Genomic DNA, 15,391 nt, shown 5'->3' on the forward strand with positions numbered 1-15,391 from the left:
AATGCACCTATACTCCAATTTTTTTTAACGATCCCGACGTATTGGCAAAGAAGTCGCAGTACTTCGATGCCAACACGTTGGGACCGTCTACGACACAGTGGCTTAGTCGGTACTCGGTAGCCATTAAGGCGAGTCGGCGCCTGTGTCGTATTTTGGAGTATATTGTTGCATCTTCAGATGCTTTTTCGTAATACGTAAGTTATATCACGCTAGTTGGATTCTGCAGATAACGCTTTTCGAGTAGATTGTTGCAGCTTCAGATGCTTTTTCGTAATGCACCTATACTCCATTTTTTTTAACGATCCCGACGTATTGGCAAAGAAGTCGCAGTACTTCGATGCCAACACGTTGGGACCGTCTACGACACAGTGGCTTAGTCGGTACTCGGTAGCCATTAAGGCGAGTCGGCGCCTGTGTCGTATTTTGGAGTATATTGTTGCAGCTTCAGATGCTTTTTCGTAACGCGTAAGTTATATAACGCTAGTTGGATTCTGCAGATAACGCTTTTCGAGTACATTGTTGCAGCTTCAGATGCTTTTTCGTAATGCACCTATACTCCAATTTTTTTTAACGATCCCGATGTATTGGAAAAGAAGTCGCAGTACTTCGATGCCAACACGTTGGGACCGTCTACGACACAGTGGCTTAGTCGGTACTCGGTAGCCATTAAGGCGAGTCGGCGCCTGTGTCGTATTTTGGAGTATATTGTTGCAGCTTCAGATGCTTTTTCGTAACGCGTAAGTTAGATAACGCTAGTTGGATTCTGCAGATAACGCTTTTCGAGTAGATTGTTGCAGCTTCAGATGCTTTTTCGTAATGCACCTATACACCATTTTTTTAACGATCCCGACGTATTGGCAAAGAAGTCGCAGTACTTCGATGCCAACACGTTGGGACCGTCTACGACACAGTGGCTCAGTCGGTACTCGGTAGCCATTAAGGCGAGTCGGCGCCTGTGTCGTATTTTGGAGTATATTGTTGCAGCTTCAGATGCTTTTTCGTAACGCGTAAGCTATATAACGCTAGTTGGATGCTGCAGATAACGCTTTTCGAGTAGATTGTTGCAGCTTCAGATGCTTTTTCGTAATGCACCTATACTCCAATTTTTTTAACGATCCCGACGTATTGGCAAAGAAGTCGCAGTACTTCGATGCCAACACGTTGGGACCGTCTACGACACAGTGGCTTAGTCGGTACTCGGTAGCCATTAAGGCGAGTCGGCGCCTGTGTCGTATTTTGGAGTATATTGTTGCAGCTTCAGATGCTTTTTCGTAACGCGTAAGCTATATAACGCTAGTTGGATGCTGCAGATAACGCTTTTCGAGTAGATTGTTGCAGCTTCAGATGCTTTTTCGTAATGCACCTATACTCCAATTTTTTTAACGATCCCGACGTATTGGCAAAGAAGTCGCAGTACTTCGATGCCAACACGTTGGGACCGTCTACGACACAGTGGCTTAGTCGGTACTCGGTAGCCATTAAGGCGAGTCGGCGCCTGTGTCGTATTTTGGAGTATATTGTTGCAGCTTCAGATGCTTTTTCGTAACGTGTAAGCTATATAACGCTAGTTGGATGCTGCAGATAACGCTTTTCGAGTAGATTGTTGCAGCTTCAGATGCTTTTTCGTAAAGCGTAAGCTATATAACGCTAGTTGGATGCTGCAGATAACGCTTTTCGAGTAGATTGTTGCAGCTTCAGATGCTTTTTCGTAATGCACCTATACTCCAATTTTTTTTAACGATCCCGACGTATTGGCAAAGAAGTCGCAGTACTTCGATGCCAACACGTTGGGACCGTCTACGACACAGTGGCTTAGTCGGTACTCGGTAGCCATTAAGGCGAGTCGGCGCCTGTGTCGTATTTTGGAGTATATTGTTGCATCTTCAGATGCTTTTTCGTAATACGTAAGTTATATAACGCTAGTTGGATTCTGCAGATAACGCTTTTCGAGTAGATTGTCGCAGCTTCAGATGCTTTTTCGTAACGCGTAAGCTATATAACGCTAGTTGGATGCTGCAGATAACTCTTTTCGAGTAGATTGTTGCAGCTTCAGATGCTTTTTCGTAATGCACCTATACTCCAATTTTTTTTAACGATCCCGACGTATTGGCAAAGAAGTCGCAGTACTTCGATGCCAACACGTTGGGACCGTCTACGACACAGTGGCTTAGTCGGTACTCGGTAGCCATTAAGGCGAGTCGGCGCCTGTGTCGTATTTTGGAGTATATTGTTGCAGCTTCAGATGCTTTTTCGTAACGCGTAAGTTATATAACGCTAGTTGGATTCTGCAGATAACGCTTTTCGAGTACATTGTTGCAGCTTCAGATGCTTTTTCGTAATGCACCTATACTCCAATTTTTTTTAACGATCCCGACGTATTGGAAAAGAAGTCGCAGTACTTCGATGCCAACACGTTGGGACCGTCTACGACACAGTGGCTTAGTCGGTACTCGGTAGCCATTAAGGCGAGTCGGCGCCTGTGTCGTATTTTGGAGTATATTGTTGCAGCTTCAGATGCTTTTTCGTAACGCGTAAGTTAGATAACGCTAGTTGGATTCTGCAGATAACGCTTTTCGAGTAGATTGTTGCAGCTTCAGATGCTTTTTCGTAATGCACCTATACACCATTTTTTAACGATCCCGACGTATTGGCAAAGAAGTCGCAGTACTTCGATGCCAACACGTTGGGACCGTCTACGACACAGTGGCTCAGTCGGTACTCGGTAGCCATTAAGGCGAGTCGGCGCCTGTGTCGTATTTTGGAGTATATTGTTGCAGCTTCAGATGCTTTTTCGTAACGCGTAAGCTATATAACGCTAGTTGGATGCTGCAGATAACGCTTTTCGAGTAGATTGTTGCAGCTTCAGATGCTTTTTCGTAATGCACCTATACTCCAATTTTTTTAACGATTCCGACGTATTGGCAAAGAAGTCGCAGTACTTCGATGCCAACACGTTGGGACCGTCTACGACACAGTGGCTTAGTCGGTACTCGGTAGCCATTAAGGCGAGTCGGCGCCTGTGTCGTATTTTGGAGTATATTGTTGCAGCTTCAGATGCTTTTTCGTAACGCGTAAGCTATATAACGCTAGTTGGATGCTGCAGATAACGCTTTTCGAGTAGATTGTTGCAGCTTCAGATGCTTTTTCGTAATGCACCTATACTCCAATTTTTTTAACGATCCCGACGTATTGGCAAAGAAGTCGCAGTACTTCGATGCCAACACGTTGGGACCGTCTACGACACAGTGGCTTAGTCGGTACTCGGTAGCCATTAAGGCGAGTCGGCGCCTGTGTCGTATTTTGGAGTATATTGTTGCAGCTTCAGATGCTTTTTCGTAACGTGTAAGCTATATAACGCTAGTTGGATGCTGCAGATAACGCTTTTCGAGTAGATTGTTGCAGCTTCAGATGCTTTTTCGTAAAGCGTAAGCTATATAACGCTAGTTGGATGCTGCAGATAACGCTTTTCGAGTAGATTGTTGCAGCTTCAGATGCTTTTTCGTAATGCACCTATACTCCAATTTTTTTTAACGATCCCGACGTATTGGCAAAGAAGTCGCAGTACTTCGATGCCAACACGTTGGGACCGTCTACGACACAGTGGCTTAGTCGGTACTCGGTAGCCATTAAGGCGAGTCGGCGCCTGTGTCGTATTTTGGAGTATATTGTTGCATCTTCAGATGCTTTTTCGTAATACGTAAGTTATATAACGCTAGTTGGATTCTGCAGATAACGCTTTTCGAGTAGATTGTCGCAGCTTCAGATGCTTTTTCGTAACGCGTAAGCTATATAACGCTAGTTGGATGCTGCAGATAACTCTTTTCGAGTAGATTGTTGCAGCTTCAGATGCTTTTTTGTAATGCACCTATACTCCAATTTTTTTTAACGATCCCGACGTATTGGCAAAGAAGTCGCAGTACTTCGATGCCAACACGTTGGGACCGTCTACGACACAGTGGCTTAGTCGGTACTCGGTAGCCATTAAGGCGAGTCGGCGCCTGTGTCGTATTTTGGAGTATATTGTTGCATCTTCAGACGCTTTTTCGTAATATGTAAGCTATATAACGCTAGTTGGATGCTGCAGATAACGCTTTTCGAGTAGATTGTTGCAGCTTCAGATGCTTTTTCGTAATGCACCTATACTCCAATTTTTGTTAACGATCCCGACGTATTGGCAAAGAAGTCGCAGTACTTCGATGCCAACACGTTGGGACCGTCTACGACACAGGGGCTTAGTCGGTACTCGGTAGCCATTAAGGCGAGTAGGCGCCTGTGTCGTATTTTGGAGTATAATGTTGCAGCTTCAGATGCTTTTTCGTAACGCATAAGTTATATAACGCTAGTTGGATTCTGCAGATAACGCTTTTCGAGTAGATTGTTGCAGCTTCAGATGCTTTTTCGTAATGCACCTATACTCCAATTTTTTTTAACGATCCCGACGTATTGGCAAAGAAGTCGCAGTACTTCGATGCCAACACGTTGGGACCGTCTACGACACAGTGGCTTAGTCGGTACTCGGTAGCCATTAAGGCGAGTCGGCGCCTGTGTCGCATTTTGGAGTATATTGTTGCATCTTCAGACGCTTTTTCGTAATACGTAAGCTATATAACGCTAGTTGGATGCTGCAGATAACGCTTTTCGAGTAGATTGTTGCAGCTTCAGATGCTTCTTCGTAATGCACCTATACTCCAATTTTTTTTTAACGATCCCGACGTATTGGCAAAGAAGTCGCAGTACTTCGATGCCAACACGTTGGGACCGTCTACGACACAGTGGCTTAGTCGGTACTCGGTAGCCATTAAGGCGAGTAGGCGCCTGTGTCGTATTTTGGAGTATATTGTTGCAGCTTCAGATGCTTTTTCGTAACGCGTAAGTTATATAACGCTAGTTGGATTCTGCAGATATCGCTTTTCGAGTAGATTGTTGCAGCTTCAGATGCTTTTTCATAATGCACCTATACTCCAATTTTTTTAACGATCCCGACGTATTGGCAAGGAAGTCGCAGTACTTCGATGCCAACACGTTGGGACCGTCTACGACACAGTGGCTCAGTCGGTACCCGGTAGCCATTAAGGCGAGTCGGCGCCTGTGTCGTATTTTGGAGTATATTGTTGCAGCTTCAGATGCTTTTTCGTAACGCGTAAGCTATATAACGCTAGTTGGATGCTGCAGATAACGCTTTTCGAGTAGAGAGAGAGAAATACATGATGACGATGATATGGGGATGACTTCCGCTCATTGAGCGGAATGCTACCCCCTTGCTATTGGGGGAAAATCAGAGGATGGTGATGAGGATGATGCTGACGACGCTGACAGGGTTTTAGAAAGAGTCGATCAGGCCGGTAGTTTGCAGGAATTTGATGAAGGGTCGTAAGACGGACATCTGCTTTCGTGTGTCCCATGGTCCCAAAATGAGTCTACGGTCAAGGGTTCGGCTGTCAATCCGCGCAAGGTCGTTTGCCAACAAGTGACGCTCCCTCCTATAAGTGGCACATGCGATGATCACATGGTCCGCGCTCGCTGGCACACCACACTCCGGGCACAAGGGACTACTGGCACATCCTATCTGGTAACGGTAGTACGGCGAAAAGGCAACATTCAGCCGTAAGCGATGTAGGAGGGACTTAATGACGCGCGGTAGAGATGTCGGTAAGCGACACGAGAATGTTGGGTCTACAATTCCCAGTATGGTACTGGCCGGGACATCCCGACGCCATTGTTCGACGGATGAGGAGGCAGCCCAGTCACGGAGAAGGGACCGTCTGTCCCCCCTTGGGAGAACAATCGGGCCACACTTGCCCTGGTGGTGAGAGGCCGCTGCGGCAGCGTCGGCAACGTGATTGCCAGAGATTCCGCAATGACCCGGTATCCATTGAAAAGCGATGGTGTGGCCGTGGGCAGTTATGGACTTCAGTAGGCGTAGAATGTTTATCACAAGTGTGGCCAGTGAGCCGCGGAGACCTGAGGTTTTCAGGCATCGAAGAGCTGACTTGGAGTCCGTACAGACTACCCATCGCCGTGGATCGCAGGTGGCCGCATGTTGTAAGAACAGCAGGATTCCGTACAGCTCGGCTGAGGTCGAAGAGGTGTGATGGGACAACCGGCAACCCCGGATGAGTGGTATCGAGGGTACCACAAAAGATGAGGATGACGAAGGTTTCGTTGAGGAGCCATCCGTGAAGACCGTGCAGAACCCATCATATGCGGTGCCGATGAAATCCATAGTCAGTTGCTGTAGTACGAGGTCGGGGTAGCTCCTTTTGTTGTCCGTGATCCCTGGGACAGAGGCGGTAACGCTTGGCGACGGAAGTGTCCACGGGGCCGTGCTTTCAGCGGCGGGGCTGATCACGAATTTCGGAACGCGGGATTTGAATGACGTTATACATCCGTGGATCGGCGTGCTGCGCCTTGCCCGAAGTTTCCGGATGAGCGGGTGGTGGCGATGGTGTGCAATCAGGCGGAGATACTGGCGCACAGTTTCTGTGTTTCGGAGAACTTCAAAAGGGATGTCGCGGGCTTCCGCAACCACTAGCCTTGTCTCGGCCCCGCGGGGGACACCGAGGCACACCCGTAGGCTCCGTGCCAGCATAGCGCGGATCCTCTGTGCTAAGGTGCTGGGGAGATCGTGAAGCACAGGCAGACTGTAGGCGACTGTGGCACGAATCAAGGCGTTATGCAGCATCAGGAGGTCCTTCTCATCGCGTCCCCACCTCATTCCAGCGAAGTGACGGATGACAGCGGTCCAGCGCTGAACTTTCTTCTCCATGCCATCGATGTGACGTTTCCAAGAGAGGCTAGTGGTTAGAGTTACGCCGAGGAATTTGTGGTGCTGGACATTTATAAGTGGCCTGTCCCCAATGTGCAGACGGCATCGTTGCATGGATTTGCGGGAGAAGGCGAGTGCCGCACTTTTCTCCGCTGATATTTCCATCCCTGCTCGGAGCAGGTAAGTGTGAATGTCGTCCAATGTAGCCTGGAGGCGTTGTCGAATGGCAGGGCGAGATGTACCAGTTGACCAGATGCATATGTCGTCGGCGTAAAGGGACAAGTTGACCTTCCTTCGAATGCAACTCTTAATGCCCGCCATTACAACATTAAATAAGAGCGGGCTCAGGACGCTTCCTTGTGGAACACCCTGAGGGACCGGGAACAAGTCGGTGTCGCCTTGTGATGTGCGGACGAAGACGGACCGTTGTTGGAGAAAGTCCTGAAGCCAACATAGTGTACGATGCGAGAGACCAGCTTGGTACAGATCATGCAAGATGGATACGTGACTGACCGTGTCATACGCCCTTTTGACATCAAGAAAAACGGCGACGGAAATCTTCCTGCGCTGTTTACCAACTTGCACGGCTGTGACGAGATCAACTACAGAGTCCATTGAGTTACGGTAACGGCGAAAGCCGCTCTGCTCCTGGGGAAAGAATCCATGGCTCTCAAGCCACCACTCAAGCCTCCGTAGGACCATACGTTCCATGACTTTGCCCAAACAACTGGTGAGGGTAACTGGGCGAAATGAAAACAGCTGAGACGGGTGCTTTTTTGGTTTCAAGAGCGGCACCACCTGACCTACTTTCCACTCCAAAGGGACCTGTCCGCTTCTCCACGAATGGTTGTACATGGCTAACACAGCCTTGAGGGACAGAGTATCCAGGTTCCTAATAGCAGCGTAGGTGACACCGTCCGGGCCAGGAGATGACTTTCTACTCGAAGATGATATCGCCGTGAGGAGTTCCTCCATGGTGAAATCCATGTCGAGAGGGGGTATTGATGGCATAATCACCTGTTCAAGGGTAGACTTCAAGCAAGCTGTGCCTGCCCGGTACTCAGCACAACGACACACGTCCGCAGCTCTCGTAATGAGACGACAAAATTCCGAGGCAACCAGCTTCTCCGAAGAGGACGTGGATAGGGCCAAGGACCCTAAAGGATTTCTAACTGGATGAGTTTCCTTCAGGCTACGTGCAATTCTCCAGATCCGGGCAGGGCTTGCAAATGAGGACAGTGTCATGCAAAATTGGCGCCAACGCTGACGGTCAATGTCCCGGAGAGCCTTCTGTACCTGTTTGCTGGCGCGTCGTGCTTCCTGGATGTCATGAATGTCGCCAGTCCGCCTAGCTTTGCGCTCTGCACGTCGCCGGAGAGCTCGGAGCTGTTCCACCCGGGGGTTAGTGCCTAAGTGACCAGGGATCAAGCGGACTGACTTGGTAGAGAGCGCCAAAGAGCGAACAATCAGCTTTCCGACATCGTTTACCGAACGCAGGGATTCAGCGTGTTCCGCACAGGCAGTCCGGAAAGCATGCCAGTCTGTTATCTTCACCATTCTGCAGCCAGATGCCGGGGGATAACGGTTATATGTTATGTAAATGGGGATGTGATCGCTCCCCCTAGAATCTAGATCGGTGTACCAGTGTAAGTCCCTACAAATATCTTTAGAGCAAAGAGAGACATCCAGGACGTCAGTAGAGAACGATCTGCCGATGAATGTTGGGGAGCCGTCGTTAAGTAGATGAAGGTCAAATCTCTCAATGATTCCAGCCAGATCTTTCCTTTGCGATCGGTCTTGGGGGATCGTATTTTGGAGTATATTGTTGCAGTTTCAGATAATTTTTCGTAACGCGTAAGCTATATAACGCTGGTTGGATTCTGCAGATAACGCTTTTCGAGTAGATTGTTGCAGCTTCAGATGCTTTTTCGTAATGCTCCAATACTTCAATTTTTTTTAACGATCCAGACGTATTGGCAAAGAAGTCGCAGTACTTCGATGCCAATACGTTGGGACCGTCTACGACACAGTGGCTTAGTCGGTACTCGGTAGCCATTAAGGCGAGTCGGCGCCTGTGTCGTATTTTGGAGTATATTGTTGCAGCTTCAGATGCTTTTTCGTAACGCGCAAGCTATATAACGCTAGTTGGATGCTGCAGGTAACGCTTTTGGAGTAGATTGTTGCAGTTTCAGATGCTTTTTCGTAATGCTCCAATACTCAATTTTTTTAACGATCCCGACGTGTTGGCAAAGAAGTCGCAGTACTTCGATGCCAACACGTTGGGACCGTCTACGACACAGTGGCTTAGTCGGTACTCGGTAGCCATTAAGGCGAGTCGGCGCCTGTGTCGTATTTTGGAGTATATTGTTGCAGCTTCAGACGCTTTTTCGTAACGCGTAAGTTATATAACGCTAGTTGGATTCTCCAGATAACGCTTTTCGGGTAGATTCTTGCAGCTTCAGATGCTTTTTCGTAATGCACCTATACTCCAATTTTTTTTAACGATCCCGACGTATTGGCAAAGAAGTCGCAGTACTTCGATGCCAACACGTTGGCACCGTCTACGACACAGTGGCTTAGTCGGTTCTCGGTAGCCATTAAGGCGAGTCGGCGCCTGTGTCGTATTTTGGAGTATATTGTTGCAGCTTCAGATGCGTTTTCGTAACGCGTAAGCTATATAACGCTAGTTGGATGCTGCAGGTAACGCTTTTGGAGTAGATTGTTGCAGTTTCAGATGCTTTTCGTAATGCTCCAATACTCCATTTTTTTAACGATCCCGACGTGTTCGCAAGGAAGTCGCAGTACTTCGATGCCAACACGTTGGGACCGTCTACGACACAGTGGCTTAGTCGGTACTCGGTAGCCATTAAGGCGAGTCGGCGCCTGTGTCGTATTTTGGAGTATATTGTTGCAGCTTCAGATGCTTTTTCGTAACGCGTAAGCTATATAACGCTAGTTGGATGCTGCAGGTAACGCTTTTGGAGTAGATTGTTGCAGCTTCAGATGCGTTTTCGTAATGCTCCAATACTCCAATTTTTTTTAACGATCCCGACGTGTTGGCAAAGAAGTCGCAAGTACTTCGATGCCAATACTTTGGGACCGTCTACGACACAGTGGCTTAGTCGGTACTCGGTAGCCATTAAGGCGAGTCGGCCTTAAGTCGAGTTCACCTTGACATCCTCAGGAAGTTCTAGTGGACGGTACATGGATTGTCGCGCAACAATCCAACACGATTCTCTATCCCACAGCGAGCATTATGTTAGCTGTCTTTGATCCCCAGCTGGCGATGGTATCTGTCTCGTGCGGAAACAAGATGGCACTGCTGCTCTCCTTTGTACCTCAGTGTCGATACTCTGGAGCGAAGCTTATTTAGTGACTCTAGCTCTGCCAGGTGTCTCGGCCATGGCTGTGGCAAAGACTGCAGATATTCAACACGAGTCATCAAGTGCAGCACTGAACTGCATAGAGACTCCTCGCTGCAGGATAAGTACTGGTTACCGAAAATATTATTGTTTCTGGTTCCGCATCCGGTCACTGAAAAACTTGGCTTTTCATTTCGTTTCTGTTTCCATTTCTGGACGATTTTCGGTAGTAGTTTCTGTTTCGGTTTCATTTTAAGAATGCCATTTTCGTTCCCGAGGTAATTTTGGTACTGGTTTCTGCTTCTCATCCCGAACTCGTACTGCCTGGTTTTGGCTTTTTTATGTCACATATTCTAGTTACATAATGACCGCAAAAGGACAGCCACGCCAAACACAAACACTAAAGACCTTAATGCAAAGTTCGTCTTGAGTCTTATACACCGCAAGTGGATGCCCCTGTAGGTTGCGGAAATACGTGCCTTTAAGTTTCAAAAGTCTCCGCTCGTGCGCAAAAATAACACGTCATCCAAAACTTTTGCGTAAATCTTGCTGCACAGTGGGCTCAACACGAAAGAAAGTCCCCAGAATTAAACGAATTAATGAATGATGACTGGAAGAATAGTGTGAATATATATAATTTTTATATTGACGCGAAAACACTGAGCGAAACGTCCTGCAAATTTGGTTTCCATTAACGTTACCACTTTTGAATTTCGTTTCGGTTTCGGTTTCTGATAGTGGAAACTAAAACAATTTCGTTTCAGTTTCATTTTTGTTTCCTGTTGAATTTCGCTAATTACCGTTCCTCGTCTCTGTTTCTGGTAGCCAACCGTGAGGATAAGAGTTCCCTTTTCTAGCCACGAATATTTCCCTCTGTTGACCAAAAACGAGTCACTAAGGGAGATTGGCGAGGACAAAAGGGTATAATTATGTCTTTGTGGTAGTTCTTGTGGTGTGGGTGGTATGTCTGTGTGGCACTTCTTCCCTTATTTGTCCCTCCTCCCATTCACAAAGATGATAAATAAACTATTATTATTATTATTATAGATTCTTGCACAACACCCATTCAACACAGATTAACATGAACATGCGCGGCCACACACTTACGATGCACAGGGGATTGTCAGGATGTGGTGTTCCGTCGTGCCTCATCTACCATACAACCCAGATTTCGCACCCTCACACTTCTCTACTCCTTTGATCCGACAAAAGATGGCCTTGAGTGGTTGGCAGTTTCAGAATATGCATCAGGTTATATCTGCTCGAAGGTCCTCCAGATTTCTTGCCCAGCTGACATCTGACGCTTCGACGATGGCGTAATGTGCACTGGAAGTCACGATGACTATGCTGAGCAGTAGCTCCTTGTAGAGGGGACTTCAGTATTACGGCATACGTCATTTTTCCATCAGTTCATTTTTAAGTAACGTTGCATAAATGAGGAGGCATCATCCCCCCCCCCTCCTCGCACCTTACAGGTCTCAACTCGGTTCTGGACACGGAAGAGGCACGTGGTAATGCAGAGAGAATAAAAAAGGCATGGACAGTGATGTACGTACTATCCATATGTGGCGTGTTAGTGGTATGGCGATAGCTATACCAGGCCCTTGTGGGTAGTAAACTTGTTTTTGAATTGCTATTAAATCCTTAGCAAACGCCTTTTAATGTTTACTGAAACCATGTAAGTATCATTTCTGTGTGTGTGTGTGTGTGCATGCTTTTCTTTCTTTTTTCTTTTTTTTGTTTGTGTGTTGTTGTCGTTGTCATCGTCATTACCGTGGCTTGTTAACTGTCACCGTCTGACGATTACGTGGAGTAACCTGACAGTGTTGGATCGCGTCGTGACACACAGAAAGAGTACCCTACGGACTCGGGCTTACCCAGGAGCCCAAGCCTGGCCCGGGTAAACCCTTCTTTTGGGGGTCCTGGGCTGGGCTTTGACATTCTGGACTTACGGTCCCTACGTTGTCAGGCCTAAGTGAGGCATGTATTACCCCCCCCCCCCCCTGTCAGCTAGCAACGGCTGCCAACTTCTACGGACTGCTACGCTGGGCCGGGAGACCTAGGAATTATTGCGACCGCCTGTGCTGGGCCAGTTATGGAGTCAGTAAAACATATCCATTTCGGCTTGTTAATACACTTCCTTGACGATAAAAGCACTGAAAGAGACAAACACGAACGACACAACATAAGGCGCTTTTTACGTCAAGGCCAGGTATGAAGTAGTCTGGCCACCCCCAGGCGGAGAAATCAAGGGAAAGCCGGGCTCGGACCAGGTCTAAGAACGTGGCCCGTGCAGTACTGATCGACTGTATGCTGTCTTGTGGGGCAGAGAGGCCCTGCATTCGTGTTTGTTACAGAGATATTTATACGAAGAAGGGAGTCAAGTCCTGTAGAGGACATCTTCTTCAGTGTTGGTTTCTGCACGTTTGTTTATGATGCAGCGAGATATACAGAGTGCGAGGTGGGTTTTTGGTCATGGGGGATGGTGAGCCACAAATGGGACGAAGTTTGCGCGACTCTCAAACCGAGGTTTGCTTCAATTGGCCTAATGCTTGAAGCCGGCTGAAGCAAAACCTCAGTCTTCCAGCGCCACAAATTTCGCCATAAACCTGTCCTACACTGTGACCTTCCCCCTGTAAGAAACACAATGGATACACAGACACCTGATCAGAATAATGAAAGACTTTAAACACCATCACTGCACAGAAACATATACGACACAGACACTTGGAAGATCGCGGAGAATGACCCGGGTGTTTTTCCTCAGTCCTCACACCAACGGGTTTCCCTCTCAAAATGAACCATTCATGGGTTTCAGAATGGGCGTGAGGTATGCGTTTCGTGTCCATGTCTAGTGTAGGTCCGCCACTCGATTTGGACCTTGAAATCTACATACCTGGATGTCATTATGCAATGTGCATCGTAATCCATTATTAATATGCGGCGCTCGGTTACACAAATTCCTCTAGACACCTATGTTTCACGGAAAGTTTTCGCCGCGGCGGCCATGCCATCTTCACGCTCACATTGGTTGCGTTAAGTAGGAGCCCCGGAGCGCGTGTGTTTCAGACTCGACTCGCGCACCCGGGAGTGGGAGACTCCGAGCTGCGCACCCGTTTTGAAATGGAGGCTTTGAAGCAGACGACAAGCGACCGGATGCGACCGGCTTGAGATTTTCCGTGACGTACTTCCTGTTGAGCGCCGGCAGGACGACCTTCGAAATGTGGGCTCTGATTGGGATCTGATGTGGGCGTTCCAACGCTCTGATTTCAGTGCATATTTTTATAACTGTTATCATGTTTTTGTGTTAGTGGACAATTTCCACCAGGATATCGGCGGTTATTCGCGCGAAATGCAGCGCTTAATGCAGATATTTTCATACCACAGCAGTCTTCACAGTAAACAGCTCCCATGACTGCTGTTACAAATTCCTATCTTTTTCCATCCTGTTACAAGGAGAAGTATCGCAACCGTAATCGTCTCTTCCAACGTTACTATATGTTCAAACTAAGCCACACTGCACGAGCAGACAACAGGGAGCGCGCAGTGTAACGCTCCAAAGTTGCGTTTCGCTGTTTAGTGGCCGCTCCGGGTGTCTCATACTCCAGATTTGAGTCCGCCAAAAGAGGGGCGCCTACTTAACGCAACCAAATAATCACGAACAGCGCAATTACGGCTCCATTTTGAATAATTTTAACTTGATTGATGAGGTACTTTTGATATGGGGTTCCAGATCAATGATGCGTATTCTAGAGAGGGGTGAACGTGTAAGCTATGAGCTTAACCTCAGGAGATGCTAAATAAGGATGTCGTATGAGAACGCCCAGCTTACACGCAATGCCTCTGCTGTCATGGAATTCATAGGGTCGTTCCAAGAGTGATCACTGGAAAAGGTAACCCCCAAATATCTAAAAGAGAAGACTTTGTTGAGGCAAACATCATCGGAGGAGCACAACACCGCAAAATATTTCACTATCAGGTATCCGAAATTGTTGGGCATTTTCTGATTAAGAAAATTCATTTATGCAGAAGTACCGGGAGATATTGAGGACCACACATAACGGTCCACGCGAGAGTGGCATAGTGGTGACCAGGCCCCCTGGTGGTCAAAAATGTTGGTGTTCCTTCTTTTTCCTTGTAGTTTGCACACTGGGGCCCACATCTTCAACTCGCAGTAAAAAGCGGTATCACTTTTGTTTCAAGTGGGCTTGCTCGCACGTCACGCATGTGAATTACATCCTGATTACTCACAATTGACCATGTATGTGGCATGTGTGAGCAAATGTGGCAGCTATGCCAGTGAAATGTGAACCCGTTTGCACATTCATTGTCTCATTTCAAAACTTTCAGACTCAAGAGCAAGCACACTCATGCCTAACGTTAAGGATGAGACAACAGACACTTGTGATTCAGCGTCGTCTGCAAGCCAGAAACATCATCAGGTTGTGCACAATTTTAATGGATCTAAACAGCATTCCCTCACGACACGGGACCAGGTGGGGAGGAGAGACTCGAGTGCATCCTCAGTCCAGCTGCATTCTTCCGTGCCACGGATTGTACGCAAGAGCACACTGGTTAGAAGCCATACAAGTGTAATCTTTATTCTGCGGCATTCAGCCACAGCACGCAGATGCATCATCACAAGAGGATGCACACAAGCGTGAGGCCCCACAAGTGCGATCTCTGTCCCTCAGAGTTCACCAGGCTGCACCACCTGAAGGATCACGTACGGACTCATACTGGTGAGAAGCCATACAAGTGCAACCTTTGCCCTGCAGAGTTCGTCCGAAGCACGCACCTGCAGAGTCACAAGAAGACACACATGGGCGTAAGGCCATTCAAGTGCGACCTCTGTCCCTCTGAGTTGACCCAGCTGCACCACCTGAAGGACCACATACGGATTCATACAGGTGAGAGGCCGTACAAATGCGTCCTCTGTCTTGCAGAGTTCAGACACAGTACACACCTGCGACGTCACAAGAACACGAACACGAGTGAGAAGCCACACAAGTGCAATCTCTGTCCTGCAGAGTTCACCCACCTGCATCAGTGCATGAGTTGAAGGATCACATACTGACTCAAACTGGCGACAAGCCGTACAAGTGCGGTCTATGTCCCGCGGAGTTCGGCCGGAACAGGAACCTGCAGCGTCACAAGAAGAGACATGCGGGGACGAAGCCACGCAAGTGCAAGTGACAGTTGCCGACGCGCACTGAAAAATAGTTAAAGGAGTACAGAGGGCCATAAAAAAAAATCAGATTAA

The 15,391-nt window shown here is 47.7% G+C and overlaps 1 protein-coding gene across 1 annotated transcript; it reads left to right on the top strand.

The window, feature by feature from the left end:
* The first annotated feature begins 14,758 nt into the window (after positions 1–14,758).
* On the top strand, positions 14,759–15,190 carry LOC135373021 (protein krueppel-like). The gene has a single exon (XM_064606321.1). It carries the CDS (start codon positions 14,759–14,761, stop codon positions 15,188–15,190), a length of 432 nt encoding a protein of 143 aa, XP_064462391.1.
* The last annotated feature ends 201 nt before the right edge of the window (positions 15,191–15,391 follow it).

The sequence above is a fragment of the Ornithodoros turicata genome, unplaced genomic scaffold (assembly GCF_037126465.1).
Source record: "Ornithodoros turicata isolate Travis unplaced genomic scaffold, ASM3712646v1 Chromosome176, whole genome shotgun sequence".
Classification (NCBI taxonomy): Eukaryota; Metazoa; Arthropoda; class Arachnida; order Ixodida; family Argasidae; genus Ornithodoros; species Ornithodoros turicata.

Excerpts from the sequence above, each read along its gene's own strand:
- LOC135373021 (XM_064606321.1), top strand. The coding sequence starts at position 14,759 with ATGCATCATCACAAGAGGATGCACACAAGCGTGAGGCCCCACAAGTGC.